Consider the following 26,752-nt stretch of genomic DNA (forward strand, 5'->3'; position numbering starts at 1 on the left):
ATTCTATATGTGTAAAGTTCTATACTGTTTTATCGAACAAACTGCTGAGCATTCCGCGTATATGCTTTGTAAGTATCGGCTACATAGAAGGATCTCTAACGCGTTTGCATAAAAATACATACCTACAGATGATACGTACCTATATCTGTCATAATGTAGTATACCTTGATCAATGTTCGATCAATACAATACTACCCTATACAATACACGATTGTTATATGCACGTCGGTATGCGGTATCGTATGGTCTGTACTCCGAGATAATGTTCACATCGAGTTTACACCAGTTCCATGTGGGTGTTCACGTCGCGGTTATTGGACATCAAAGAAACGGCTCGTAAACGAGACAATATCGAAGAATACAGCTTTAATTAAACCGTCAGGTTGTTGGGTTATATAGTTTACATATCAGCAGAAAGTTTTGGTGCGGTTAAACGTTTTAACATATCAATTCAAGATGTATTTATTAGACGGCGTAGAAGAGAATATTTCACGTAAATGTTACGGCATAATTAAAGAAGAAGCTTTTAGTCATTATTACGTCTATATATCGTCTATCAATGGTAATTAATAGGTGAAAATCAAGTCTTGAGATCGACCGTTTACCTCGACTTACTCGATCCCGATACTTCCTTTCGCCTACCGTTCGTTACACTTTCCATGAGTATTCGGGAAATAACGAGGTAACTTTTCATTCGCATGGAAAAGGCACGTCGGTTGAATAGATTATTCGAAAATCTGCTTAGCGGACCACTCGGTTTTTCCACACAAATTTTCATTGGTATTCTTCCTCTTCTTCTCCATTGCCAATAAACGACAGGGTATTTTTTCGGAGTTTACAGCTATTTGGGATGAACGATATAGGGAGCGTTCGCGCATGTGAATGTTGAACGACAGTCAGCGTAACTTAACCATGGGAGCCGGGTGAATGTTTTATTTTCATCTGTGTCGTATAAAAAGAAGTGGACGTTCTGCTCGTAAGAAAAAGTTGTCACGTCGCGTCGTGTATCGAAGGGAACTGGTTTCACGGTGAAACTCGAGCAACGTTTCTTTCGCCTCGTATCTTTTGACTCGGAACGATTTTGCCTTCAACTCTTTTCCAAAAATGTTCAACTCTGATACTGTGTACTTGTACGATCTATCGTGAAGTGTTTTAGAACTCGTCACCTCTTAGAGTCGATTAACATTAAACTGAACTAGAATGTCGATTACTCGTTGTTAGAATATCGAGTCGGACATTGGGCCGCGACATGACGCGGCAACCGGTCTCGCGATCTACATATTCAGTCCGGTGACAATAAGTAAGCAAGCTAGCAAACGTAAGGCCGGTGATTGCCGGTGATACAGGCGCCTGACCTGGCTGAACCTGGGCCAGCTTAACGCGTACAACAGACGGAATGGACTCGCGCGAAAGCGTGCAACTGGAACCCAGTGAAACGAGAACCAACTGAGTCAACCGCGCCAGTCAGAATTTAGCTAGCCTTCGAACCGGTTCATTCCATTTCTCTTCTTATTTCCATGATCGTACCATCATCCGTGAAAATCCAAGTGTCGTGAAAATACAACATCGAGAACCAAACAAGAGTATGTATTCGTGTGATTCGTTGAAGGAATGTTACTTTTACTTGTTGACACGCAAATTGGTTCGACGATGGAAACACGATTTTTCAAACAATTGGCTAATCCACCGTTGCGTCGGTGAGCTCGTCGTCGGCATCACGAAGTAAGTGACTCTGACAAGAAATATATATGCGGATTCGTGCATACGAATTCGATACAAATACCGAATGGGAACGCTAACACCGTAATTAACACTGATAATCGACACTAGGCCAATTACAAGATTCGACGTATGTTATATGTATTATGAAACGATACGTGGCTAGAAACGTAATTTGTCGAGATCGAAATTTATCGGCAATGTCGGCATTGGCGCAAGGGGCCCATACGCCCAAGTACGTTGCCTACCGACACCTACTGTAAAAGTTCTTTCTCGAACTTGAAACGCTCCATCGTGAACAGTTTTCTCTTCTTCCTACTACCTACGCTACGAGCGCTACATTGCTTTTCTTTCTTTTTCATACGTTTCCCTCTTTTCACAAGTTGTTTTTAAAAGAAGGTTTAACGCTTGTACCTTATGGCAGGAGTGGCAAGTTTCACGGAGCAAAGGTCGCGCTATGGAGACGTTTGCACACAGTGGTTGTTGTAGCTGATCGTAGCTTGTACAATTTCGTTAGCAAATGATCAGTGGCTCGACTGACTAGGAACGCGAGTGTGCTACACGCGGTGAGGCGTGGCGGTGCATAAACTGTCGTCGCACTCGGGAAACTCGCGAAGCGTGGTTGCGCGGTCACGTTGGTAGCACTAGTAGGAAATAGGTATCATTGAACGCGGACAGGAGAATGCGTCGCGTCGCGTCGCCATCTCGCGTTTGCGCAAACCTCCTTGAACCTGGTAAAACCGTGCGAATTCGAAGATTGAACGGATTTTACGCGATACGGAGGAGACAGACGCGTGAAACTAGAGGACGGGGGAATCACGCGCGACAATTGGCAACCGTTGCCTGCCGTGAGTGCGTTGCGTGCACTGATTCCAAACAAGTCGTACAATTCGATCAAACTGTCGGTAACCAGCTAGCTCGTTGCTAGCTCGGATAAAGAGAAAAAGAAGCCGTTGAGAGGGTTGTTCCTCGTATGTAAGTAGACGCGAGGGGGAATCATCGCACTGGGTGCTTCGATGAAAATACTTGTCGACTTGGTTCACGACTAGATGATTCGAACGAACACATGATAGCTACATAGATAGACAGATAGATAGACAGATAGATAGATAGATAGATAGATAGATAGATATAGAGAAGATTTGGTCTATCGAGTGCTGACATCCAACTGACTGTTCATTTACTGTTGTCGCGTGTCGCTCGATCGCAAACGCGACACTCGATCAGCGAGACAGACAGCTGATCGCGGATCATCGAATCTAAAATGTCGACGTCCGACTTGGTTGGATACTCGCACGATTTCCTAACGGAATTCATTCAATTGTACCGAAGTTTCCCCTGCTTGTGGCAGGTCCGGTCTAAAGGATACAAGGACAGGCTGCTTCGAAACCGTGCTTACGATACCCTCGTGCAGAAACTGAAAGAGGTAAATCCGCTCGCGGATAGAGAGGCGGTCATACGAAAAATCAACACTTTGAGAACCGCGTTTAGAAGGGAATACAAGAAAGTGCGAAGCTCGCAGAAGATGGTCCAGAATCATCGAGAACGATACAGATCCTCGTTGTGGTACTACGACATTTTGAAGTTTGTCGCGGAACAGAACGAGCCGAATCAACTAGACGAAGAGAGGAACGGTAGAAACGGCTGTTTGGTTAACCCGCCGTGTCTCCCTCAAGAGGAAACGATGGTACGACCTCGTCCAATTTTCCCCGAGAGTTATCTTTCGATATTCAAATTTCGATTCTGCCATTTGCCGCATATTCCCTTATCCCATTTCGCCCTCTCCCACTTTCTCTGTTCCTCTTCCCGGACCGTTATCGATCCGATAACTCGACTCGAGCGGTGCAACGCAGAAAGTTAGTTATCTGCTATTTATTCGCCGATGAAAGCGGCGTATTCTCGCTCGTGGTATCGCGCGAAAGGTTGATAAACAATCTAAAGGATTATGGTTACGTAACCAGAGAGAACACGTATACGTATAAGCATGTCACCTTTCGTATCGCGTGGGAACACTGTCCGTCACACCCGTTCAATTACAGTTAGCCACCTACCTTTTTTTTAGCCTCCGCGAACTGACGTAGAGAAGACCGAGCCACCGTCACCAGCACCATCCCCGGAAGCTACCTCCGTCCCGGGCTTTCAGCCAATCATTTTGGAAACTGAAGGCTCGTACGCGAGAAGAATCGCGTCCGGTACAGCGGCTGGAGATCCTCTCGGAAGAAAGTATCATCGGCAGGAAAGTTTGTTCGCTCGTGAACCAGGGGAACCGAGTACCGAGCTCGCGCCTAGACGGTTTCCCAACGCTCTAACGGACGACGATTTCGAGACCTTCGGTCGTTACGTGGCTGGCAAATTGAGGAAGTCGGTGCCTCGGCAAAGTATCATTGCCGAGAAGATTATCGCGGACGTCCTCTTGCGAGCGAATCTTGGCACCTTGAAGGAAACCACTTCCCTTACGGAGAGAGTACCTTCCCGTTGCTTTCTAGTAATGGACGATCACTGAATCTATCGCAATTATTAGGAACGATCCGATAATGTGTCACGATCGAAACGAAATTACCTAAACTACTTGCAACGCAGCGTGTTTTCTGTATTAAAAATAAAATTCTCCATATGACGAGGTGGCCGAGTGGTTAAGGCGTTGGACTGCTAATCCAATGTGCTCTGCACGCGTGGGTTCGAATCCCATCCTCGTCGTCGTTTATTTTTTTTCTCTCTCCGAGTATATTTTTTCTACAAACCTGATCGTTTACGTAATTAACTCCATGTTCGTTACAAGATTTCTCGGCATTCGATCGTGCACGATTTAGAACGTAAACGCAACGGCGTTTAAAAAGTCGAACATCAGATGCACCTGAGCATAATTCTATGCAACTTCGACTTCGACGCTTCTAACATGCTTTTAGAAATACAGCTACCGATAACTTTATTCGCGGATAGCCGTAAAACGCAAAAAACTAGTTTTAAAATTTCATGTGACAATATTATAGTTATACGCTGTCCTGAAAAATAAATCGGGAAGCTACGAAAGCTCGTTCATTGTCGCGCTTGTTTTTTCATAAGCACTTAACACTCTGCTCCTCGAGCTCCGCGTTGGACAGGAGAATTTATGAAAAAAAATTGTCCGCTCTTGGTGTTATACTTGAACAAGTTCGATCAAAAATGTATTTCCTTTCTTGCTAAAGGTATCGCATGATGACGCGGATAGTGTCAAAGGCAAAAGGCCCATTTCTTACTTCTGTTCGATTGATAAATTTTCGAGCGAGGACGTGTTAGCAAAAGAAATTCCGCTCCCGGGTGGGCTCGAACCACCAACCTTTCGGTTAACAGCCGAACGCGCTAGCCGATTGCGCCACGGAAGCAATTTGATAACGGATTTTTAATATTAAAACATGCATTGAAGTTGGCAATATTTGCAAAAACCATTTAATGCAAAGCTAATAATTTTATTTTATAACGCATCGCAAGATAATTGAAAACTGAGCAATCTTAAAGAATAGTTTCCAATAATTAACCGTACGACAAATTATCAACATACGAAGTTCATTTAAACGAATTCTCGGCAAGAAATCCTTACCCTTTGCTGATTGCACTTTTAATATCATCTGTTTTCTCGATCAACAGCCTCGGTAAGGTTATACATTCGAGAGAGTAGGTGCGACCATACGCACACGCGACTAACTATTACGTTGTGCACGCGTTAACAAACCATAAAACGAGGCATCGTTTGCGCTCGGTAAGCGCATTGCTGCGCGTTCAAGTACTACTACACATATGTATCTACATGTTACTCATCATCCGCCTTTCTCCGCTGTTCGGTCGTGTCTGGCTCACGCGCGAACCGGTCTTCGAGTCGCAAAAGAAAGGAAAAATAAAAAAGGAAGATAGAGGACGCAAGGACAGAAGAGTCAATTGACCGTTAAATGTACCAAACTCTTTCGAACTGGCCGTTGATAACGAACACGGCACCTCTTTACGAAAATACGATATCTTTTGCATCCATCTTATTATATTATAATATAATATATTTATTATATTATATCCATGATGGAATCATCGAGTCGAACAAAACTGATCCAGAGACGCGGTAAGGTCGATATTAATCCTGGCAGACATCCAGACTCGAGACAATGCCAATCTGGGTACGGATAATATCGCATCCTCGGCGAGATACCTATGTATATACTTAACTACGTAATTATCGTTTCGGGCAATTCGTGTTTGCGCCCCCAATTTTCTGTTTGTTTCATGGCTGTCGGGAGATTGAACAGAGAAATTCACCGAGAGAGAGAGAGAGAGAGAGAGAGAGAGATCGTGAAATTAACACGAGTAAACGCGGGAAAATCAGCGGCAGGCATCAGCCGAAAAATCGATAATTTCTCATTTTGTCGCGTGTAATCCGGAAAGGTAAGTATCGTGTATGCATATTTGAATGCATAGGAGCCGAATATTAAAAAAAAAAACTGTTTGATAGATTGTTTAGGCTGTTGGTCGCAACAGAAACGTAGGGAAGAAATTACAGGATAAGTACGTAAGACATTCCGTAAAGGTGAAAAAGAATTTGTCACACTTCTCGATTAAATCTAGCGACCCTTTACGTTCGACCGATGTTTTCGTTTATTATGTGTTTCCGCAGGGACGTGTATCGAAAGTCCAACTCCGTTTATCCCGACTATAAGTTATGATTTCGTAGTCGCGCTTAAATCATCTGGAAAAAAAATTCGTCCCTCTGAACGAATTGTTGTAATCTTTCAACCGGGATGGTTTGTACCTTGCAGATAGACCGCGGTGGAATGAGTCTTACTTGCTGAGCGGTAGCAGGTAGAAGGGTAAGGTGGTAAGGATGAGGGTGGGGGAATGCACCCCGTTTGAATACGGCCCTGTAACGTGCCCGCCCAATAAGGGTGCATAGTCGGCGGCGTTCAGTCTCGTCGGTACGGTCGGCGAGATAGCCGGTTTTCATTTCTCGAATCGTTGTACTCTCGAGTGTCGCGTGCTGCCGGCCTCACCGCTGTCGTGATTGTATCAAAGGAGCGGGGTTTTGCGTTTCATCCGAATAGAATTGTCGCAGCTTCGACGACGGTGTTCTTGTTCGAGATTGTTCAATCCGTATTTTGGGCGCAGGAGGAAGTTGTAACCAATGGGGGATGACGTTCGATGGAAAACAAGGTAAACGATGTTCCTCCCCGATACCGTTTCGGTGCGTTTCGTTTCACTTTTCAATATTATAGTTATATATCATCGACAAACGAGCAGACGGTTTACGAAAATGTTTCTCATCAAACGAATTCTTTTATTTTGATCGTTGTCGATAACAGCTAATAGCGACGGACTGCAATGATTCGCTGCATCGTAATTATCTATATAACATTAAGTGAACGCGTAAACCGCGATTACCTCGCGGCACCTCGACTCCCTTTTACCGCGGCAGAAAACGAGGAGGAAAGAAACGACGGCGAAACAAGAATGGTTTATGGTAATCTTGGTTCGTACTTTTTTTTGACTCTGTCATCCCACAAACGAATCCTGTTCTAGTTACATAACCTATACGCCTTCGATTATACGGTACGTACATTGACCAACTTTCGAAAGCAATGGGAAACGTAACAAGAGACGAACGTTGCGCTGTGTTGATCATTTACGCGCAACACGCTTACCATAACTTTTCAATTATTTAAATCTCGTAATTTCACAGACATTAGTACTGTTATTACTATTTTGGGGCAAACAGAAATAGATCGCATTGCGTTCCTGCGACAGACAGGCAGACAGACCAGTCCAGGGGTCCTCCTCCTACTGCTTTTCCTGTCATCGAATAGTATGTACTGTTATAAAGTTTCCCGAGGAATTGCCGAGAAAGAGACACATTTTCGCAAACCGTTCTCTTTCGCGTATGGAGAAGAGAGAACTGGCGTTATCGCGAATAAGATGATTCGGTGGACGGCTATAATATAATGCGTTACCGAGAATACGATCTCTACCGGCTGGCAAGATATCGCAGCATTCGTTATCTCGCGGGCAGTCGGTGATGAAATCTGTTTGTTGAAAAATATTCACAAGACGAAGACGAAGATGAAAAGGGAGAAAATGGATCGTCGGTTGTTAACGAGTTAGACGAGAGAGTGAACGGTTGGTAGCTCTCTTTCTCTCTTTCTCTCTCTTGTAGCGTACTTTCGATTCAAGGACTTGCGTACTTGTCGAAGCTGCGAAAGACGGCGCTCGAAGGGAAGGAAATAAAAGCGAGAAACCTTTTCATTATCATTGCTACCGATATCTGAGTGCCTCTGGTTTTGTTCCCCCTCGTTTCTCCCCTCGAGCCGTTGCACTCCTTCGAGCAGCCGCGAAATATGCGCAACGCGTCGCGTGGATGAGTGGTTGGATAGATTATTTTTGGTCACGAGGTTGCGTCTCGAGGGTAGTTTGTTGGAATTAGTCGTTTTAGTAAAGGGTGCGCTGACAACTGGAGCAAAGGGGTTGCCTTTTACCGTTTCCCTCGACTCGTATCCTGATTAATGTTTCATTTAAATTCACCAGCGAGTCGCGCGCGTAACCCATTTAGGGTAGGATGAGTATTCCCTTTACTCCAATCGATCGGTAAACCTCGCCGACAACTGACACATACCCGTTACCGAATTGTGCCGACGTTTCCCTATATAGAATCAGACAGTCGGGAAATGAACGATACGTCAGTCAATTCAAACTCAACGTTATCTCGTAGCGAAGAAAGGCGGTCAGGTGGGAATTATGTTAACCGATTAACCGTTAACATGTTAAACAATTTCAATTTTTCTGTATTACGGCAAGTCGTAATACGATTAAGCTATTTACGTTTCCTTTCAATCGACTAGCTGTGTTTTCTACGAGAAAACTGATGGGATGTATGTTGCTCGTGGGATCGAGAACCACCGGTTGAACGAGCACACCGGCCTCGCAACTGCCGAGCTTTCTAAACCACGCGAACCAATAGAAGTTTAACTCGCGCCGGTCGATCGATCGATCGATCGATCTATCTATCCGTAAAAAGGTGGTTGTCGGGTTGACGATCGATTCAACTACCCTGTAGATCCCAGGGTTGCCTAGGGGCGAGAGCTCTCAGGGAGTTGCCATGACGACCAACATTGGCCCGCGCGCCGTACCAGACCAACCAGTGGTGCTCAAACCAAATCTTTCCGACGTGCTCTTCCTCTTTCCTACCTTTCATCCTCCATGCCTGTCTGTCTGCCTGCTTGTCGCCCTTGTTGCGCCACTGCTTTCGTTCCCTCTACCATCGGGTTGCTTCTGAAAATCGTTCCAACACGGTCAATTTCTACGCGACTACCTATATATGTATATATAAATAAACATTAGCCTGTACGCGTTATTCATTCTCGCAAAAGAACTCGATCGATTATCTTTATCTTAACGCGGCGTTGCGTCGGCGCAAAGCATTCACCGTACAGCATCTTAATGAAATTAATCGCATCCTCGTTAACCGATCGTAGATCGCACTTTGCACTTTGCTCCTCGCTCGACTTTACACGAACAAAAGGGTGAAGGACCGCACGGATACTTCCACAGCTTCCTTTCTTTCCCACCCCTCTTCGTCTCTTTTTTTTTTTTCTTTTTCCTTCTCCGTTTATATAATTTCAATCGGTCACGCGTTATTCTTGACACCTTGAGCACCTTGAGCACAAGAGACGTTTAAAAGCGGCGGCTAGTAATCCTCGACTGCTATTATCGAAGATACGATGCCAGTTCTCGTCACTTTCGACTTTGGGTGTTGTCCAAGGAAATTAAAAAGATGGCTGAGATATTTCTATACCCAACAGCAAATTACGGCAACGAGCCTGTTACACAAAGTTCAGTACTTTTTACCCGTGACAACGTGTGTAAGACCCGTTTGTGAACTGACCGTTTTCAACTTTCAAAAATTTCATCCCTCACGATCCTTTTCAGCGTTTTCCGTTGAATAACTATTACTTATACTATCACTCGTATTATGGTTCATGGTTTCATTCCAATCAGATCTATGCAATTAGTTGCGATCTTCCGATTTTCTTTCTCTGTTACAGATCCGTTGGTTCATGTCGCCAGGGAATGGCGCGAGGAGAAACAGCGTGTTGGTTTTCCACGCTAATCGGTCAAAGGACAAAAACCTAGGAGCTACAGCCAGTAAAACGTTTTTACGGATCGCCGTTGTCTGGCGATACGTCCGTGAAATGGATTAGTTGAAAGAAGAAAATTTATTTCTGAATTTTCCATTGTTTCTGAATTCTCTTATCACACATCATGTTCGGGACGAAACTACGCACGTGGATGGAAGCGCATATCGTGCGATCGAAAAAGAAAAAGGATCGAAAGAAAGGAGAGAAAGGTTTCGAATCGAATTGCAACTCTCCTCGAAATCACGGAGCCAACAGGTCTCCCGCGTTACATCAAGTGAGTACGTTGCTGCGACTGAGTAAATACATAACCATGGCTGTCCAATCTAAGTCGCAAGTATCGATTCGGTCGTTCATTTATTTATTTCTACACGTGTGCATACGAGATTGTTCAAACCGCAATTATCTACTCGTAGGTTCACCCGGTGGATTCACTTTCAACGAACGTGGATGGGATTCGATTGCACGGAGAAGGTGGCCGATCCGGAACTGCGACCGCGTCCTCAGCTACGTCCGCTGGCACCGGTAGCGTGAATCTCTCCTCTCCGGAAAGTGCTTACAGTACCGGATACTCGACGGATGGTACCTCACCTGGAACTAGCTATCCACCAGAGTATTATATCAACATCAGAACCGGCACCCATTACTTTCAAAGTAACGCTAACGTTACCGCGACTACCTACAACAACAACAACAACAACAACAATGGCAGCAGCAGTAACAACAACAACAACAACAACAACACTAACAACAACAACGAAAACAATAACGGCAGATCAAAGAGACTGATCGACGCGACACTTTCGCCGGTTACCGTTTCAATCTCTAGTCGCCAAAATGGAAAATTCGAGGATAACGTTGAACCCTTCACCCCTTCTGTAACCACTGTGCCCGCTTCCGGTAACACGACTATAAACAACAAACTGTTAAATGATGTCCGAACGAGCACGCCGACTAAGGTACGTACAAAAATCGTACCCACATCGGTCGCCTTTTCGCGTGCTTATGCTTTAAGTGAGAAATCTCTGTGGAAAGAAAACCAGACTAGAGACAAAGCTTTGTCAAACAGATCGACCATCATCCGCCGAACGAGGCACTCTTTGCGGATACTTTGAGGAGCAATCTGGTCCTGCCGCCGCCTTCCTCGATACCGCCACCTCTCCTGTCGCCAACGATTCAATCGCCACGCGAACGTTCTCGCATTCGTACAAATCCATGGTTGTCTGCAAATTCGTCTGGTTCAAGCACAACTGGCTTCAAATCGAGACTAAATCTCGACGATGCTAGCAGCGGTTCAGCACCGAAGCTCACAGAATCCTCGGGAAGCGCCAGCGATGTAAACGCGAGTAGCACGCGGGAAGCACGGACTAGAAGAGAGTTTAAGCAAGAAAGTCTTAGCGCTGGAAGAAGCCCGTTAGTATATATGCAATCTAGTTTCTCTGCATTTCTCGAAAAACTTTGTTACTCCAGCACTTTGTCTGTTTGTCATAGTATAAACCAAAATTGGAGAATAGCGTCCGGTATGGAAATTCGACCAAAGATAGCTTTAGCTGCGCAACGACGCAGTAGTAGTAGCAGTAGCAGCAGTAGCAGTAGTAGCAGCAGCAGCAGCAGCAGCAGCAGCAGCAGCAGTAGTAGCAGCAGCAGCAGCAGCAATAACAGCAACAGTAACAGCAGCGGCAGTAGTAGCCGAAACAATAATAGCAGCAGCGGCAGCAACGTCAACGATAATAGTAGCAACGCTGCTAGCAGCAACGATAACGAAAACAGGAACGGAAATGGAAACGGTTCGTCGGGGTCATCGGTTACACGAAGCGCCAGCGGTCGATCATCCGAGGACGACATCACACTGAACGAGATGATGGGCAAGTTCGACGAGAGCTACGTTTACGAGAAGGAGACCGATATTTTATCGGACAGCGACCCAACCGACTGCGAGGATTACATCGAATCTCTGTCGGATGTGGATCCCACTCGAGATGCAACCGACGAAAACGATCCTTTCGACAACGATGACTTCGACTACATCGACAACGGTTCATTTCTCGACCTTGACAATCTCGATTGTACCGCGACTGGACATTTTCCAAACACTGGACACTGCACTTATTTCGCGTTTACAGGAGAACTCGCACGACGAAGCAGCAAATTGCGAGAATCGTTAATGAGACGTAGGAACAAAGAAGATACGGGCACCCTTCAAAGGTAAAAGTGAAAGAATCTCTTCCCTGAATCGATTTCGCACTACACACTTCGATACGTATGCTATACAGGTAGATGATATTTATTCCTTTGCACAGAACAATCAGCGCGAGGAACGCCACCGCAAAGAGGCTGATCACGCGACAAAACAAACAGCTGGTCGAGAAGCAACCAAGCGAGAAACGGAAGAAGCGGAATTCGCAACGCCGGAAATCGAATTTCGAGAAACGCGACACGGATTCCACTGTTCTCGTCAACGATGACGAGACCGGAAATTTAAATCGAGTACTAGTGGAAAGAATGTTACTGAAGAACTCGGGTTTCAATCAAGGTAGCAGGAGCGTTGGTGGCACACCGATTTGTTTGCGGCGCAAGAAACACGAAGACGTGAACAAGAATTTGTCGCCGATGCGTTCCAAGGTCGAACGATCGTCGGCCGTTGGAGGCATCACCGGAGAATGCGATCACGGAGTCGTCAAGAGACGATCGAATTCGGTAAGCACTCGTGATCGATCCTTTATACACCTTCCATCCGTTACGCTCACCATTCATCGAACAATGTCTGTATGATCGGTAGGTAAGCTACGTTAACGGGAACCTGATCAGACAACGGATAACCACCTCCGGTAACGCGTACATGACCGCGTTCGCCTCCGAGGTTGCTTTGATCGAGGCGGACAAGGAGGCGGATAAAAAGTATCGGGAGCTTATTCTCGAGGCTGAGAACATTCTGGTGAACATGCAGAGGAATCAAAACAACCTACCTGCCGTACCGTCGCCATCTCGGAAGTTTCACAATGGACTGGCAAACAAACGCGTCGAATTGATAAAAAACACCGAACTGAACATCGAGCTTGCTCTGTCTAAGAGCAGAAACTCGCAGCCAGAGCTACAAAGCGGCAGCATCAGGGATCTCGAGCATACCAGCCCGAAAAGACAGTTTGAGCAGTTCCCTCAATCCTGTTCACCGATCCGCCGATGTGTCGAGCGAGACGGTTCATTATCAACACGCGTGCCACTCGCGTTTCAGCGAAATTCAATAAAATGCTCGCTCGACTCACCGTTCGTCTCGAGACGAGTATCGAGTGAACAGCCTCCGGACAGCAGAAGCTTGCTTCGTTTCTCTCAACGGCAGAGGCCAAGGATTTACGAGCAACGATCGGTATTCGAGTACGACGGTGTACTCGGTTCGGAGAACTCCTCCATCGGCGGCGTTTTATCGAGCAGAAGCAAGAGATCGTCGAATACCACCGGCAAGGAGGAGGGACCGACGTCGAGTTCGTCCGATTCTGAAGAGACGTTAGGATGCGACGTTAGGATACGGGCGCCTTTGGTCACTTTTAGGTTAGTCTTTGCCTTTCGCTAATCCATGTTTTGTACAATCGAGAAAACTGGCTTTATTCCTCGCAGATCAGTCGATATGGGCCCCATCAAGGAAGGATCTTCTTATTGCCCGCAAAGCGAACCGGTGAAAAGGAAAGTGTACGCAGGCAGTACAACTTACGGGAGGATACGGAAAACGTTAGGCGAACACGTCACCTTGAGAAATTCTGATGGGGATACCGGGACCGACGATACCGGTAAGCGAAACACGGCTGAAACCATAATAATTGTCTCTCTAATTATCGTTTCTACTCGTTACCGTTTCTAGACGACTCGAGGAGATCGTTGAAAGAGAAAGTGGCCAGGCTTCGACAGGAGCGGCTAGCCACGAATCTGAGCGTCGCAACCACGCAAGATTCGCAAATGTTTCAACAGCAGCTCTCGCAATTACGAAGGCAGATGTTGATGCAAACGATCGAGGGGCTGAAACGAAGTCTGGAGGATCAGTCGGCGACCTTAAAGCAAACGTGTCTCGAGCCGGTGATGACCGATCGATTGCTTTGAATACAATCCAACGAGCGATCAAACGGAAATACTCGACACCCTCTTCGTAGAATTGGTTCGCGGTCCCACGGGCCTGTCCGCAACGAGTAACCATGCGATCTCTCTGACGCAGTTACATCTCCTCCTCTGCGTCTCTCTGTGTTGCGTTCTACCGAATTATTAATTGTGCGAAACACCGATGATCGCCGCAACAATCTAGCCGACATATTTATCCACCTAATCATTTAACGAAGACCACCACCGATCTATATTTATCCCCGTTTACACGGTAAGAGACTCTGAATTAAAATATCTTTTCTTCGGCGATTGTTCCTCCTAAATTTATTTTTCTAACGTCTACCGTCTATCGCGTATACATACTTATATACGAGAGGCCTATTCCATTACGTTTTAAGTGCATTGTGCAGATCGTTCGGAATACGATCAAGAATTAAAAGATATTCGATGCAGCATAGACGCGTTAATTTTCGCACGTTAACGTCTGAAATTTTTTTATATCTAGACGCAAACACATATTTGACTCGTCGTAACGTTCCTATTTCTATTTTATACTTTGCTACTTCCGAAGGAAAAGAGAGTTAAAGGCCAGGGATAGGCAAAGTTATCGTCGATTCTGTGTCGGTGGAACAAACATTTTTCCCTCTAATATACCAAAGATAATAGCTTAGCACGGTAGTATATGTAGAATCGTTTAGTTGACCCAACATATGCTACATAGATGTTCGTAATATTAGAAAGCTATTATTAGAGAATGTTTTTCTCAAAGTTCTGTCAAGAAATGGTATCGCGTTGCGTGGAGAAATCGTCGAGTAATCTTCCATGCTCGTCAGAATCGAATCTTCCCCGCCGACAATTAGCTCTTCCATACGATCCGTTCTACGAGACGAAATTCTATCTTGACCGTAATTCGACGGTAATTCGACGGTAATTCGACTCTGACGGTTTAAATAGTACGAAATAAACGATATACTTACACTGACGGTGATATTTTTCCGAGAATAGACTGATAGCGTTATCATTAAATATATATTGTTAGTCTTAAGCGTTCAATGACGATTATTTCAATGTGATTTATATGTTCCGTGTGCTCTCCGACAGAGGTAATGATTCGTAACGCGCACACGATCTTTATGTTTGTGTTAGATGTGCTAGAGATCGTAGTAAAAGAAAAAGAATAATAAGATGTTAGAGAACAATAGTGGTAGCGAATTATTAGTACGCTAGCTAGTTAGCCGGTTGTCGACTAAAGTACGTCGTAATGTTGTTTCGTTCGATTCATTTCTCCATTTCGTTAGGAACTGTGATTGTAATTTTCTCAGCCAGTTTTAGAATTACTACCGTAATACGTGAACCACGGCCGACTCAGGTGAATTTCTTCACTACTTTTATATACACGCGTGCGTGAGCACTCGTATGCACGCATATACATATTTTATGTACATATATATTTAGTTTTCTATTCTCTAAATATTTCATTCTTCCCTATCGCGTATAACCAAGGGGTTGTTATTATTACCATTACTACTATTATCTCATTCTTACGTTACATTTTTAATTATATTAAATTAAACACTCGAAGACATTCCAAGATATACGTTAAAAACAAGTTCTAAAAGTTCTTATTTTCTGCTAATGCACAACGCTAGTCACTTGGTTATTAATGCAGGATACGATTGGCATGCCAAGATCAGAATTAACTTGGAAGAATCGCGAAATTATTGTTACAAATTTCCGCTGTACTAAACTATTTACAAGGTTGAACGATTTTTTTAACACGATTATGAATAAATTATATTACGTCGTTGGAAATGTGCATTTACTTGTGCTGGTGTTCCCTAAACAATGCTGTACACGTACGTGTCTAGATAGCTTCGATAGTCGTATTTCCTTTTGCTTATCTTGCTTTACGATAACAATAGCGAGCATCCGGTGTACTTGCATTCTAGTTATTCCTCCAATAAGTGGCAAGTGTTTGTACGCGAGTGTATCGTAAGGTGGCCACGTGTCTTTAATATACGTATGTAACAAAGTATACAAAGCGTAGATTGTCGACGAGTAACGTCGCATGAAAAGAAAACATTGGCACTGGTAGCGAAAAGAGAAAAACACGATACAAAGGAAAGGGAAAATATTCTGTTAAACTCAATTTATTTCTTCAAAAGTTCAGAAGAAGATCGCCATGGTTGGTTGCAATGCTACCTAAAAATTGCAGTCACTTAACCCTCTCAAATCTGTGCTCAATTCCATAAATTCCAACTGGCTCTTTAATCTTGACGCAATAATCGGCCCATTCTCCTTCGCTTAAATCTACGTCTGTAAATTCTTTTCCATCGTTAACAACTTTGGCAATCCATCCTTCCCTTGCAGAGAAATCACAAGGTTCAAGACCTCGACAATCGAATATCACAATTGTTTGAAAGTTGTTTTGATCGTTTGCCACAAACGATTTGATAGAATCTTCCAAAATGGTCATAGAATTTTCACGAGAACAAAGTTTACACTTGCTGACAAAGTGATTAACTGCGTTCCCTCTTTGAGCTGGAGTGGATATACTCAAAGACACGTAATTCCACTTTTCGGACACTTCGCCACAATTGTTGCAAGTGAACTTAAGATACCATCTAAACTCTGACCCCGATGATTTTAGTTCCTCTACATTTTCCATCGTGGCTTTTATTTGTAATGCTATTTTCACCATACCGACGAAACTTTACCTCCTTTTGTAACAATAAGTAAGGAAATGTACAAGTTTTACTTACTTTTACTTTTTAGCCAATCGATCAAGGTTATGTTCGAATCGATCGATTCGTAAGCTCGCGCACGATACGTAACTCGTTGAAATTAACAATGAAATTAGTAATAATTAGTAATAATAATAGCGACAGGTGCAATTACGGAAATTACGTACATTAACAACTGATATTGCGATCAAACATTATTACCGATTATTACTTTTAAAACGTATCTCGACGTAAAGAATTGAACACTAGGAAATTTGTATCATACGTATATGCGCATGCGTATCATATCCGTTGGTAATGCAGGCAATTTTCTATCTACCTTGTGTACGTATCATCACATTTACCAGGGTTACGAGAGTCATCCATCGGTCATTGCAGTCGTAACACACGTTGCACGTTCGAAGCGGAACCATGAAACAAATATTTATCTATTCTATTCTACTTTCCGTTTATATCTTAACGGCGCATTCCAACACCGAGGATATTTTAGGTTGTGGTGGATTTTTAAGAAGCCATGCCGATATCGACTTTGCTAAAGTTCAGATTAAGTTGTAAGTAATTCGTAATAGATAGAGAACTTAGAGAGATAGGGAACACTATTCAAATGTGAACAAATCTTAAACCTTTTATTTCGTTTAGATATACGAAAGCTGGTAGTCTTAAAGATTCTACGGAATGTGCTCCTCACAATGGATATTACTTTCTTCCTTTGTACGATAAAGGAGAATATGTCCTGAAGGTAACGCGGAACGATAATGCAACAATTCCCATTTTACAAGATGAATCAGTTCAAAATGAACGATATTTATATTTTATATTTAAATTCAATTTTAATTAATAATTCATTCAATTTAGGTAGATCCACCCAGAGGATGGAGTTTCGATCCTACCGAAATCCTATTGAACGTAGATGGAACAAACGATGCCTGCAGTCAAGGCAAAGATATTAACTTTACTTTCAAAGGTTTTGGTATCACAGGCAAGGTAATTTATTTCTTTAACACACTCGAAGTATAATTTTAGAATAAAGCAAGCTTGCCGCCCGTGTACATCGTTAAATAGTACATTCATTACGTATAGGTTACCAGTTTAGGATCAGATTCCGGTCCTAAAGGTGTTACAGTATCGCTGTATAAAGAGGACATCGAACGAGTTTTCGTTGGCGAAACAATTACGACGGAAGGTGGTATTTTTTATTTTACCCCTGTACAGCCTGGACAGTACATACTGATCGCATCGCATCCAACGTAATTGTCGCTGAGTACCTTTCGTATTCGATTACTCGTTATAAAACTCGTTATAAAACTGATTGGTTGTAGATGGATGTTGAAAACGGATACCGTTGGGGTAACGGTAGAAGAAGGTAATACGGAACTCTCCGACGGTAGTTTAGTAATTTTTGGATACGACGTGAGCGGTCGGGTTACCAGCGAAGAGGAACCAGTTGGCGGCGTGACATTTGTATTATTCGGAGTAAGAGTTCCTCTTTTAGATCAATTCACTAAAATTCTTTTCTCGATGAATAAACAAAGTTTCATTTACGCGATGTTACACAGAACGGTGTAGCTATGGATTGCGCAACGACACCTATAAGCAAAGACCTCGAAACTAGGAAGCCGCTTTGTCATGTTGTGTCGGACAAGAGTGGTAAATTTGTGTTTCCAAGTTTGTCGCCCGGCGAATACAAGCTTGTTCCCTATTATGCCGGGGCTCAAACTAAATTCGACGTCCAACCAACCGAGTTGTCGTTCAAAGTGAATCATAATAGTGTCGTGTTGCGACAGGGGTTTAAGGTAACCGGTTTTACGGTAAATGGTATCGTTCGTACCGCGATCGACGGTGACCCTTTGCCAGGAGCGAAGGTTTTACTTTCTCATAAGCAAGTCGGTATTACAAACGAAAACGGTAAATATGTATTGGACAACATGAAAACTGGTCAATACACTTTGAAAGTTGAAAGCGGTACGTTCAATTTCTCAATTATTACCAATCCGGTCATCTTGAATTGCATTTTAAATGTAATTTTCATTCCTCCGTACGATCTACAGAAGACTTATTGTTCAACGAGAGATTGGTCAAGATCTCGCCGAGTTCGCCGGAACTTCCCATTTTAATACCAGCAGCTTACAACGTTTGCGGCAAAGTTACCCTGTCGGCGAAAGAAAGTTTAAACTATCGGAAGATTTCGATTCAGAATACGGCAGCTACGTTTGTCAAACAATTCGAAACGGATGCAAAGACTGGTGAATTTTGTGTATATCTTAGCCCCGACAGATATCAGTTAAACGTTATCGTAACTCCAGAAGAAAGAGCTAAAGGTTTACAGTAAGTTGGATCATTGGTAATCTTTCGACCCCTCGTTCCACAGTCCTCTATTAACGTCGACGATACACTTTCAGATTTTTCCCACTGCAACAGACAATCGATGTCTCCTCGAGACCAATACGCAATGTCAACTTTCTGCAATTGAAAGCCACGTTAACAGGGGCGGTTAAGTGTTTGCCAAAAACTGATTGCAGCCAGGCTTCCGTTACTTTAAAGGATCTCGACGGTGTTACGATAAAGACGATTCAGACGAAAGGTAACATTCTGATACTTGATCTGTCTATCTTGTCCATCTGATACGTTCTTTTTACATTGTTCTTCCTATTTGGAAATTTTGCGATAACAAGCACACGTTAGGAAAACGGAATAAGTTCATCTGATCTTCGATATCGATTATTCTACGATTAACGTGTTCTCGTTATCGCGATTGTGTGATGGAATCGATTTACTCGATACTACTGTCTTGCCTGTCAAGTTGTATTTAATCATCTAGGTGGTCGGTACCAATTTACGGACGTGTTACCCGGCCATTACGAGGTATTAATAGATAACGACATCTTTTGTTGGCTAAATCCTAGTTACAGAATTTCTGTAACTTCCGAACGATCCGAGTTACCGTTGTTCGAACAAACTGGATTTTCTATCACCTTTATATCATCTCACGATACTACGGTGGAATATTCACGACCAAACGAATCGAAAAGATTAACGTTCACCTTGAACAAAGGAAGCACCAAGCACTGCGTACCCGAACCCGGAACGTATACTTTCATTCCGCGAAGTTGCCACGTTTACGATAAAACATCTTACACATGGGACACCAGTATCCTGTCTCCCGTTTTATTACATTCGACGGAGCACAGTCACCGAGGAAACATTTTAAGTCGTTCCGTATTCGATGGAATTCAAGTAAAGGTGGAGAACCCGATGGCTGATGTTACATTGTAAGCGAGTGCATATTATTATTTTTACCTTCGCCTCGTTCATATTACATGTAATTAACATTATTTACGTTCTTACCGGATACAGACTTGGCCCGTTAAAGCCGACCCGTTACGAAGATTCGTATAAATATGAATTCGAGTTCAAAGCAAAAACGGATAACGTTTATATTGTAACACCGTTATCGGATATTCTTCTATTTAGCCCGCCATCGCTGAAGATACTAGGCGTGAACGATTGTCAAGACGATGTTGCTACGTTCGTCGGTGATCCGGGAAAGGTGAGTCTTGATTAAAAATATTCGAAACCGATAGCCATTTATTTTCACTTGTAATTCACCGCGTGTTGTATAGATTATTCTCGGTAAGATAAATCCACCGCTGGAGGGTGTCACCGTGCAGATATTTGGCAAGGACAAAGCTCTACCGATACACACGCTGATCACGCGGAAAGATGGCGCGTACAATGTCGGTCCTTTGGACGGAAAAATAGAATACAGGTATCGCGTTGCGTCGTTTTTTTCTTATCAATATGATTTTCTGTAATATCGTTTATCGTTCATCTCACCATTTCGTTCGATCAGTGTCACTGCGGAAAAAGAAGGTTTCATAATCACAGGGCCCGATTCCAACGGTGTCTTTTCCGCTCACAAGTTAGCCGAGATTATCGTGCAGGTGTCCGATCAGGCCGACAATGCTTCTTTGCAGGTGTGTATTCTGTGTGCATCGAGAGAAAAAAAAAACAAAAAAAATGGTACTGTCAATGATTAGAATAACAGATGAAATGTTTTTCTCGTGGATTACGCGCAGGGCGTTTTGCTGTCCTTGTCCGGTGGACAAAGTTATCGCAAGAACAGTATAACCGGTGAGGACGGGAAATTAATCTTCAATTCCTTGTCCCCCGGTGAATACTATTTAAGACCAATGATGAAGGAGTATCGTTTCGATCCACCGTCGAAAATGATTAAAGTGATAGAAGGTGCGACCGTGAAGGTAAATCTATTTGGGAAAAGGGTCGCGTTCAGCGCATACGGTTCCGTGACATCTCTGAACGGTGAACCGGAACCTGGTTTGTTGGTCGAAGTTCAAGGACAAGGGGATTGCGATAATCTTCAGGAAGAGGCGACTACCGAAGAGAATGGTAGCTTTCGAATCCGGGGGCTTAAACCAACGGTAAGAGTTGTTTAAGCTTGTACGTATATTAAATTGATCGAAAATCACGCTATCAACATTTTTATTTGTTTCTTCGTTGGTTCGTATAGTGTGCTTACGCGTTCCGGTTGAAACCGAACGCTGAGGTGAACGCGCACGTTCAGCGCACCAGTCCTGTGTCAACATCGGTACAAACTTCGACGGACGTTCGCGGGCTTCGATTGATCGCGTTTCATCCGATATCGCGCACCGACATCTCGGTACACGTACTCTCTGTGCAACCGGAACACTATCGCACGTTGAAGGTGAAACTGTGCAAAGAAGACATGCCCGATTCTCCGATACACACGTCGAAATTGGAGGTCCAGCAGCTTAACAAGGCTGGTAGCGCGTACAACGCCGGCTTCCTCGTGCACTTGCCACCGTTACAGGCAGATGGTAAAAAGTACTTTGTCCAATTGGAATCGTCTCTATCGCACGCGTTGCACAAGTATAGAACTGTGCCGTTCTATTTCGAGGCGAACTCGTCTTTCAAGTACGTGAAATTAACGTTCGATGCGGAACGAAAGGTTGACCAAAGCGACATGAATCAGACGTCCGTGGTCGCGTTACCTTTCATCATACTCGTTACCGTTGCGTTCTTTAATCGCGAAAGGCTGTTGTTGTGGTTAAACGCTTTCGTTGAGAGATGGTCGAAACCGACGCCAAGTTCAAGGGGTCCGATCCAAGCCGTCCCTATCGATCCTAGAGCGGACGATATTATCGTCGAGCAGATAATGAACATCAACAAGAGGAAAACGAAACCGCGGAAGACGTAAATATTTCAAACTGTTTATATGTATATGAATACCAATGTACGTATCTATACGTTTCAAATGCTTTCATAGATATTCATTTCATTTATTAAACGGCGAATGCGCGTGACATAAATTTTCTTTCTTTACGTTCGAACGACGATGATTGGCCACACAGTTGCATATTCACTTTCTCTTCACGGAGCTATGAATGCCTGAAACAGAAAAATGCTGTAGAAGTGAAGTAAATTTCCGTAAATTTGGCCGTTTTACGCGTCGAAAGATACACTCGATTCACAACTTACTATGGGATTCGCTTCAAACAGGCATTTCATAAAATTGAAAGCCTTCTCGCATTTGTCTTCGGCGTCTAAAATATTTGAAATTTATCGCTTATTAGATAAATTAAATAATAGGGTAATAGGGTAATTGAAAAGAAACAGTTATTCGAAATACTCACCGACGTGGGTGCAACTATCGATCATGTCGTTACCTAGTTCTTTGTAAGGTCCCGGAATCAATTTTTTCAGAAAATCGTACTTTATTCCGCCTTTTCTGTCCATCTATGAGGGAACGCAAAACGAGAACAATCTTTTAATCTTTCGATCGGTTACTTAGCACGACGAACTTTACCAGGTTAGATTTCTCGAGGGCACATTTGAAGTAACATTTCAAACGATCGTCATCGGGGAATAGTCCGTATTCCGTGTCCTGGATAACTTCTGGGAAACAAAAGCGAACGTTTTTTTTTTTTTTTTTTGTTGTCTACGTTCCTTAGGAAAAATCGATCAAATATTTAGCGGCGTTTACCGAGCGGCGCTTTAGTTTCCGCGATGCATTTTCTTCTGATGCTGGCCGTCATTTTTCGAAAATCATCCGGATCATCCTTTTACGGAGCGACATCTCGATTACTATGTATCACGATTAGGGGTAAAGGAAGAACACATTTTATTACTTACCGAACTTCCGTAAACCAGAATAAGTCCGGATAACAGAAAATACACCGAAATTAGAGACACTTGCGTAACTCCCATCTCGTTTCCGTCAATTGAAATAATCGGGAAATCGGTCACGGCCAATGCGAGACTCTGCGATCAACTGCGTTGCGAGCGCTAATTTCTGCTATTTATACTTGTTCGTTTTTCACCCCGGTGTAATAAACCCAAAGTTTACCGGAAGCATCACGGAAACTCGGTTCCTCCTTAATCGGATGTTTTCAATCGTACCGTGTCATAATTAGACAACGGAACGAGTCAAGTGTTCCAACGTGAGAATACAGAGTTTAGGATAAATACAAGTTGCGAGAACGAAACAATTACCGAAGAACCTTTTTTTCAGAAACGCGTTGTTCGTCTCGAAACCGAGTCGTTCATTTCCGAGTAAAAGAAACGGAGGCTATTATTCTTTTTACATACGTGTATGTATCGTCGAGTCAGAATATCGCAGAGAGAGAGAGAGAGAGAGAGAGAGAGAATGGTCGTGAACGAAGCATATTCCGTTCACAGGCCACTTTTCTTTCATTTCTATCGCGCATATTTAAACGTGACCTCAATTGGCAATTGGATTGTCCGAGCGTCGGAAGTTGCGATCAATTGTCGTCGACGTCGTCTCGGTATCGCTCCGCTGACACAAGTGCGGAGAGTACGCTTTTGGGGGTAACGCTTAAAAACGTAAACGGAAGGTAACAACACAGCGCAATGGTAACACGTAAACGACCAGAATCGAACACGAATATTTACTTTCTTTTATTATATTAACGTCTCGTACAAACAGCCGTCATAAACAGACTACACGATGAGACGAAGCGGGATTTATCCGACAAGATGGCTCTGTCGGCGATGCACTTCTTCCGTAATCCCGTACCCTATCGGATTCGTATATGAACGGAAGTTGGCCGATTAAAAAAGATAGTACGTCTGGAATAAGGAAACAGAATGGTCAGCGAATGAGAATCGATAGACGAAGCCGTCGACGTAGTTGGATCGATGTCACCTACCCGCGGTGACAATTCCGCGTAACATTTGTTGAACCTGTACGCGTATTCGCAGTTGTCGCCTTTTGCTGAAAAAAGATCAATTACCAATCGGAACGTTTGCGCTAAATCCGATTGATCGTGTGCAATCGAAACTGACCGGTGTGACATGCTCTTCTCGATTTCGAACACGCACAACGAATCGTTTAAACTAATAAAGTACAAAATAGAGCGTAGATACCCAAATATTTACCAATCCCCTTGCACTCGCTGATAGCTTTCTGGACTTCTGCTCTGTAAGCCGGTATTCTTTGGAAGAACGTAAGCATGCCGTTCAAACTGAGCTCTCTTTTATCGTCTACTAATCCGAATTGTTCCCATAAACAGTACATGTAACACTGCGAATCAAACGAAACAACCCTCGGTTCTCTCTTTTCCATTTCTCTTTCGATCTCGTCAAACAATTCGATTTACCTTCAACTGGCGTGATTCAGGCCACTGACCGTTTCTTACCGCTTCTATGTCCACTGAAAACAAGAAACGAAAAAACGTTCACGTAAAGAAACTAATAACGATCGACGAGATAATAAAACAATCCTACCTGTTGCAACCCCTGTCTGCGTCTGGCACGCATTCACCACACTGGCCGCAGTTGCGATCATTTCGTCCGAGACGAAACTTGGTCGCGTCTACGGAATATGGTCGTTTCCCTTTAGTCCTTCGAAATTTCTCTCTCTCTCTCCCTCCCTTTTTCTCTTTGTTTCATGCTATCAAAGATCGTTCTCGTTTCTCATAAATGCATTTGCGAGAAAAAGAGAGAAACGAGTATCGAATCAATAATGTAGGAACGAAGGATACGTACCCCGCAATAAACGATCGGCAGCCGAATCAAGCAGAGAACGAATAAACTCGATAGTATCGAATAGTTCATGGTTCTCGTTCGATGTTGCGACGGCGCGTAACGGTAAGAGGGAAGAAACTGATAATCTGGACGGGTCGAGCTCCGTTGAATGAGAAACATTCGTCGGGATGAGTGGGTAGCGATCGTGTGGCCGGTGATGATGTCGGTGATGCGAATAATGATGTAGGTGATGTCGGTGAACGCGAGGGCGCGACTGAACCGCTGTACTTGACAGACCCGTCAGACGCATCGAACGGCCAAGGGGGAGCAATCAACGATCGAATCAAATCCCATATACCATCCGTCGTCCACCTTCCTCCGCGACCGATCGATCATCTTGCCTGAGATTCTCTCTTTATACTATACTATATACTATACTGCAACAACAACAACAACAACAACAACAACAACAACAAAAACAATTGGAACAATCTCACTCGAGGAACGAAGCCGTAGGTGAACGAACCTTTTCGTTCTACGTATATAGGCCAGGGTGTACACGCATAAACGCATGTTTGATTACCGGATGTTACCATTTTATGATTTGACCCTACATCATTTCTCTCATCTCTCTAACACACACACACACACACACAGCCGATTCAAATGCTTCGTTTCACGAAGCTTCTATTCATTCGTCGTTTTACAAATTGCAAACCACCAAGTCGAACGAACCAATTGTAACGTTCTTCCTACAACATTATCCTTCTTATTATTTATCATCACGAAACGTATTCAGCTACTACTCGCTATTGTCTGCCAATGTACTTATACCAAGTACAATATAATCGATCAGAAAATCGTGTTTCGCGAAATATTCGCGCGTAAAAAAGTAAGTAGAACGTAGCGACGCGTGTCGAGCGAACGAAGGGGAGCGAAGCAATTTCTGGGTCAATACAATTCCGGCGAATCTAGGCGAATATACCCGAACGAATTCCGTGTAGCATCGGCTCGAATGCAATCGTCCTTAAAAATTATTGTCCATCCATTCTATAGTAATTGACTAAGTAAACGTCGAAACAACGATGACGTTCGACGTTTTTTGATTATATCAAATCGAACGTTAACGCGTCCTAATTTTTTTTAAAACCTCCGCCTTGTTCTTCGTATCAGAAATTATATCCCATTTGTGACATAACCTCTTCAGTGTCCGTCCCTTTCGCGTACTCGACGTCTATAGTCAGCTGATTTCGCTGTATTACGTTAGACAAGCGCGTTTACGGTTTTAATGAAAAAGAAAAGGAAGAAGAAGAAGAAGAAGAAGAAGAAGAAGAAGAAGAAAAGGAAAAGAAGAAGAAAATCAAATTAAACTCGGAGAATAATCCATCTTACCAAGATCGAGTTCCTTTTGGATTTGATGAGCTTGGTATCAACTAAAATCGTTCAATTTTCTGAAGATATACACGACGGAATTAATATATCGACGGTGTTGTCGGCGCTCTTGCATCAATTCCAGAATGGAGAGTATTTACATTTTAGTTTAGCTAAATTGTTATAAGTTGTTGATAAGTTGCGTGGCATTCGAAATATTTCCAACGAAGAGGAGAAACTCGTAATAGTAGCGATGCCCGAACGAATTTGGAAACGCGAGAGACAAAGCAGGGACAAAATAATCTGTACAGACTGTATCTCGAGGGCAATAATACAACGCGTCGTTGATCACCCGTCACGTCGAACCGACAATCCCAATTGAAAGAAAATAATCAACCCGAGACCGTCGAACGAACGTCTTTCTACACAATTACAATTGGTGGACGGTAAAAAAATTTCTACTCTCCTCTATCAGGATAGGATACGATACGATGTCGAAGATTAAAAAGAAACAATGTGCACCCTCGTCCCGAATGTGACACGTGCTCGTAACTAAAGTTGGAAACCGAATTAGGATGATACGTTGGAAAATTTTCGAAATTCGATGATCGCGCAATAAATATCGAACGCAAACGACGATCGCAGAAAGTTGGTAAAATTTCGCAA

General features: G+C 43.4%; 5 protein-coding genes and 2 non-coding genes across 8 annotated transcripts in view; 3 read left to right on the forward strand and 4 right to left on the reverse strand.

The window, feature by feature from the left end:
* The first annotated feature begins 2,958 nt into the window (after window positions 1-2,958).
* Window positions 2,959-4,222, forward strand: LOC143424924 (uncharacterized). Its single transcript, XM_076897316.1, has 2 exons — window positions 2,959-3,406; window positions 3,782-4,222. Exons 1-2 carry the CDS (start codon window positions 2,984-2,986, stop codon window positions 4,220-4,222), a joined length of 864 nt encoding a protein of 287 aa, XP_076753431.1. The 5' UTR covers window positions 2,959-2,983.
* A 112-nt stretch (window positions 4,223-4,334) lies between these two features.
* Window positions 4,335-4,416, forward strand: Trnas-gcu (transfer RNA serine (anticodon GCU)). Its single transcript has one exon. It is a non-coding gene; the product is annotated as a tRNA-Ser (tRNA).
* Window positions 4,417-5,007: 591 nt separating this feature from the next.
* Trnan-guu (transfer RNA asparagine (anticodon GUU)) lies at window positions 5,008-5,081 on the reverse strand. The gene has a single exon. It is a non-coding gene; the product is annotated as a tRNA-Asn (tRNA).
* Window positions 5,082-9,966: 4,885 nt separating this feature from the next.
* Window positions 9,967-21,928, forward strand: LOC143424925 (uncharacterized). The gene is made up of 22 exons (XM_076897317.1): window positions 9,967-10,137; window positions 10,277-10,819; window positions 10,930-11,273; window positions 11,352-12,065; window positions 12,161-12,557; window positions 12,640-13,406; window positions 13,473-13,642; window positions 13,714-13,948; window positions 17,095-17,241; window positions 17,330-17,429; window positions 17,546-17,674; window positions 17,771-17,937; window positions 18,010-18,163; window positions 18,247-18,652; window positions 18,739-19,015; window positions 19,090-19,271; window positions 19,509-19,959; window positions 20,045-20,237; window positions 20,311-20,456; window positions 20,541-20,664; window positions 20,767-21,129; window positions 21,219-21,928. The coding sequence occupies exons 1-22, from the start codon at window positions 9,988-9,990 to the stop codon at window positions 21,924-21,926; spliced, it is 6,867 nt and encodes a 2,288-aa protein (XP_076753432.1). The 5' UTR covers window positions 9,967-9,987; the 3' UTR covers window positions 21,927-21,928.
* LOC143424773 (CXXC motif containing zinc binding protein) lies at window positions 16,118-16,667 on the reverse strand. Its single transcript, XM_076897040.1, has one exon. The coding sequence runs from the start codon at window positions 16,645-16,647 to the stop codon at window positions 16,162-16,164; it is 486 nt and encodes a 161-aa protein (XP_076753155.1). The 5' UTR covers window positions 16,648-16,667; the 3' UTR covers window positions 16,118-16,161.
* A 171-nt stretch (window positions 21,929-22,099) lies between the features above and the next one.
* On the reverse strand, window positions 22,100-22,936 carry Obp11 (odorant binding protein 11). Its single transcript, XM_076896540.1, has 6 exons — window positions 22,862-22,936; window positions 22,713-22,788; window positions 22,536-22,624; window positions 22,363-22,465; window positions 22,208-22,272; window positions 22,100-22,117 (listed from the first exon to the last, which is right to left on the reverse strand). Exons 1-6 carry the CDS (start codon window positions 22,934-22,936, stop codon window positions 22,100-22,102), a joined length of 426 nt encoding a protein of 141 aa, XP_076752655.1.
* A 782-nt stretch (window positions 22,937-23,718) lies between these two features.
* Window positions 23,719-26,752, reverse strand: part of Obp10 (odorant binding protein 10) — a 57,237-nt gene continuing 54,203 nt past the window's right edge. Inside the window, exons 2-7 of one of the 2 annotated variants that reach the window (XM_076896832.1) lie at window positions 24,737-24,920; window positions 24,476-24,563; window positions 24,349-24,401; window positions 24,128-24,272; window positions 23,899-23,963; window positions 23,719-23,818 (exon numbers count right to left, since the gene is read on the reverse strand). In XM_076896832.1, the coding sequence (XP_076752947.1) occupies window positions 23,801-23,818; window positions 23,899-23,963; window positions 24,128-24,272; window positions 24,349-24,401; window positions 24,476-24,563; window positions 24,737-24,895 (528 nt within the window). In that variant the 5' untranslated portion in view covers window positions 24,896-24,920 and the 3' untranslated portion in view covers window positions 23,719-23,800. Of the gene's footprint in view, window positions 23,819-23,898; window positions 23,964-24,115; window positions 24,273-24,348; window positions 24,402-24,475; window positions 24,564-24,736; window positions 24,921-26,752 lie in introns of both variants that reach the window. The other variant, XM_076896831.1, reaches the window with a different exon arrangement.

Source organism: Xylocopa sonorina, chromosome 6, assembly GCF_050948175.1.
Source record: "Xylocopa sonorina isolate GNS202 chromosome 6, iyXylSono1_principal, whole genome shotgun sequence".
Classification (NCBI taxonomy): domain Eukaryota; kingdom Metazoa; phylum Arthropoda; class Insecta; order Hymenoptera; family Apidae; genus Xylocopa; species Xylocopa sonorina.

Coding starts and splice junctions, on each gene's coding strand:
- LOC143424924 (XM_076897316.1), top strand. CDS start 2,984: ATGTCGACGTCCGACTTGGTTGGATACTCGCACGATTTCCTAACGGAA. Junction 3,407..3,781: donor TCCCTCAAGAGGAAACGATG/GTACGACCTCGT, acceptor CCTTTTTTTTAG/CCTCCGCGAACTGACGTAGA.
- LOC143424925 (XM_076897317.1), top strand. CDS start 9,988: ATGTTCGGGACGAAACTACGCACGTGGATGGAAGCGCATATCGTGCGA. Junction 10,820..10,929: donor GAACGAGCACGCCGACTAAG/GTACGTACAAAA, acceptor TTTGTCAAACAG/ATCGACCATCATCCGCCGAA. Junction 17,938..18,009: donor CTGATCGCATCGCATCCAAC/GTAATTGTCGCT, acceptor GATTGGTTGTAG/ATGGATGTTGAAAACGGATA.
- LOC143424773 (XM_076897040.1), bottom strand. CDS start 16,647: ATGGTGAAAATAGCATTACAAATAAAAGCCACGATGGAAAATGTAGAG.
- Obp11 (XM_076896540.1), bottom strand. CDS start 22,936: ATGGGAGTTACGCAAGTGTCTCTAATTTCGGTGTATTTTCTGTTATCC. Junction 22,625..22,712: donor GGAAACTAAAGCGCCGCTCG/GTAAACGCCGCT, acceptor TTTGTTTCCCAG/AAGTTATCCAGGACACGGAA. Junction 22,273..22,362: donor CGATAGTTGCACCCACGTCG/GTGAGTATTTCG, acceptor CAAATATTTTAG/ACGCCGAAGACAAATGCGAG.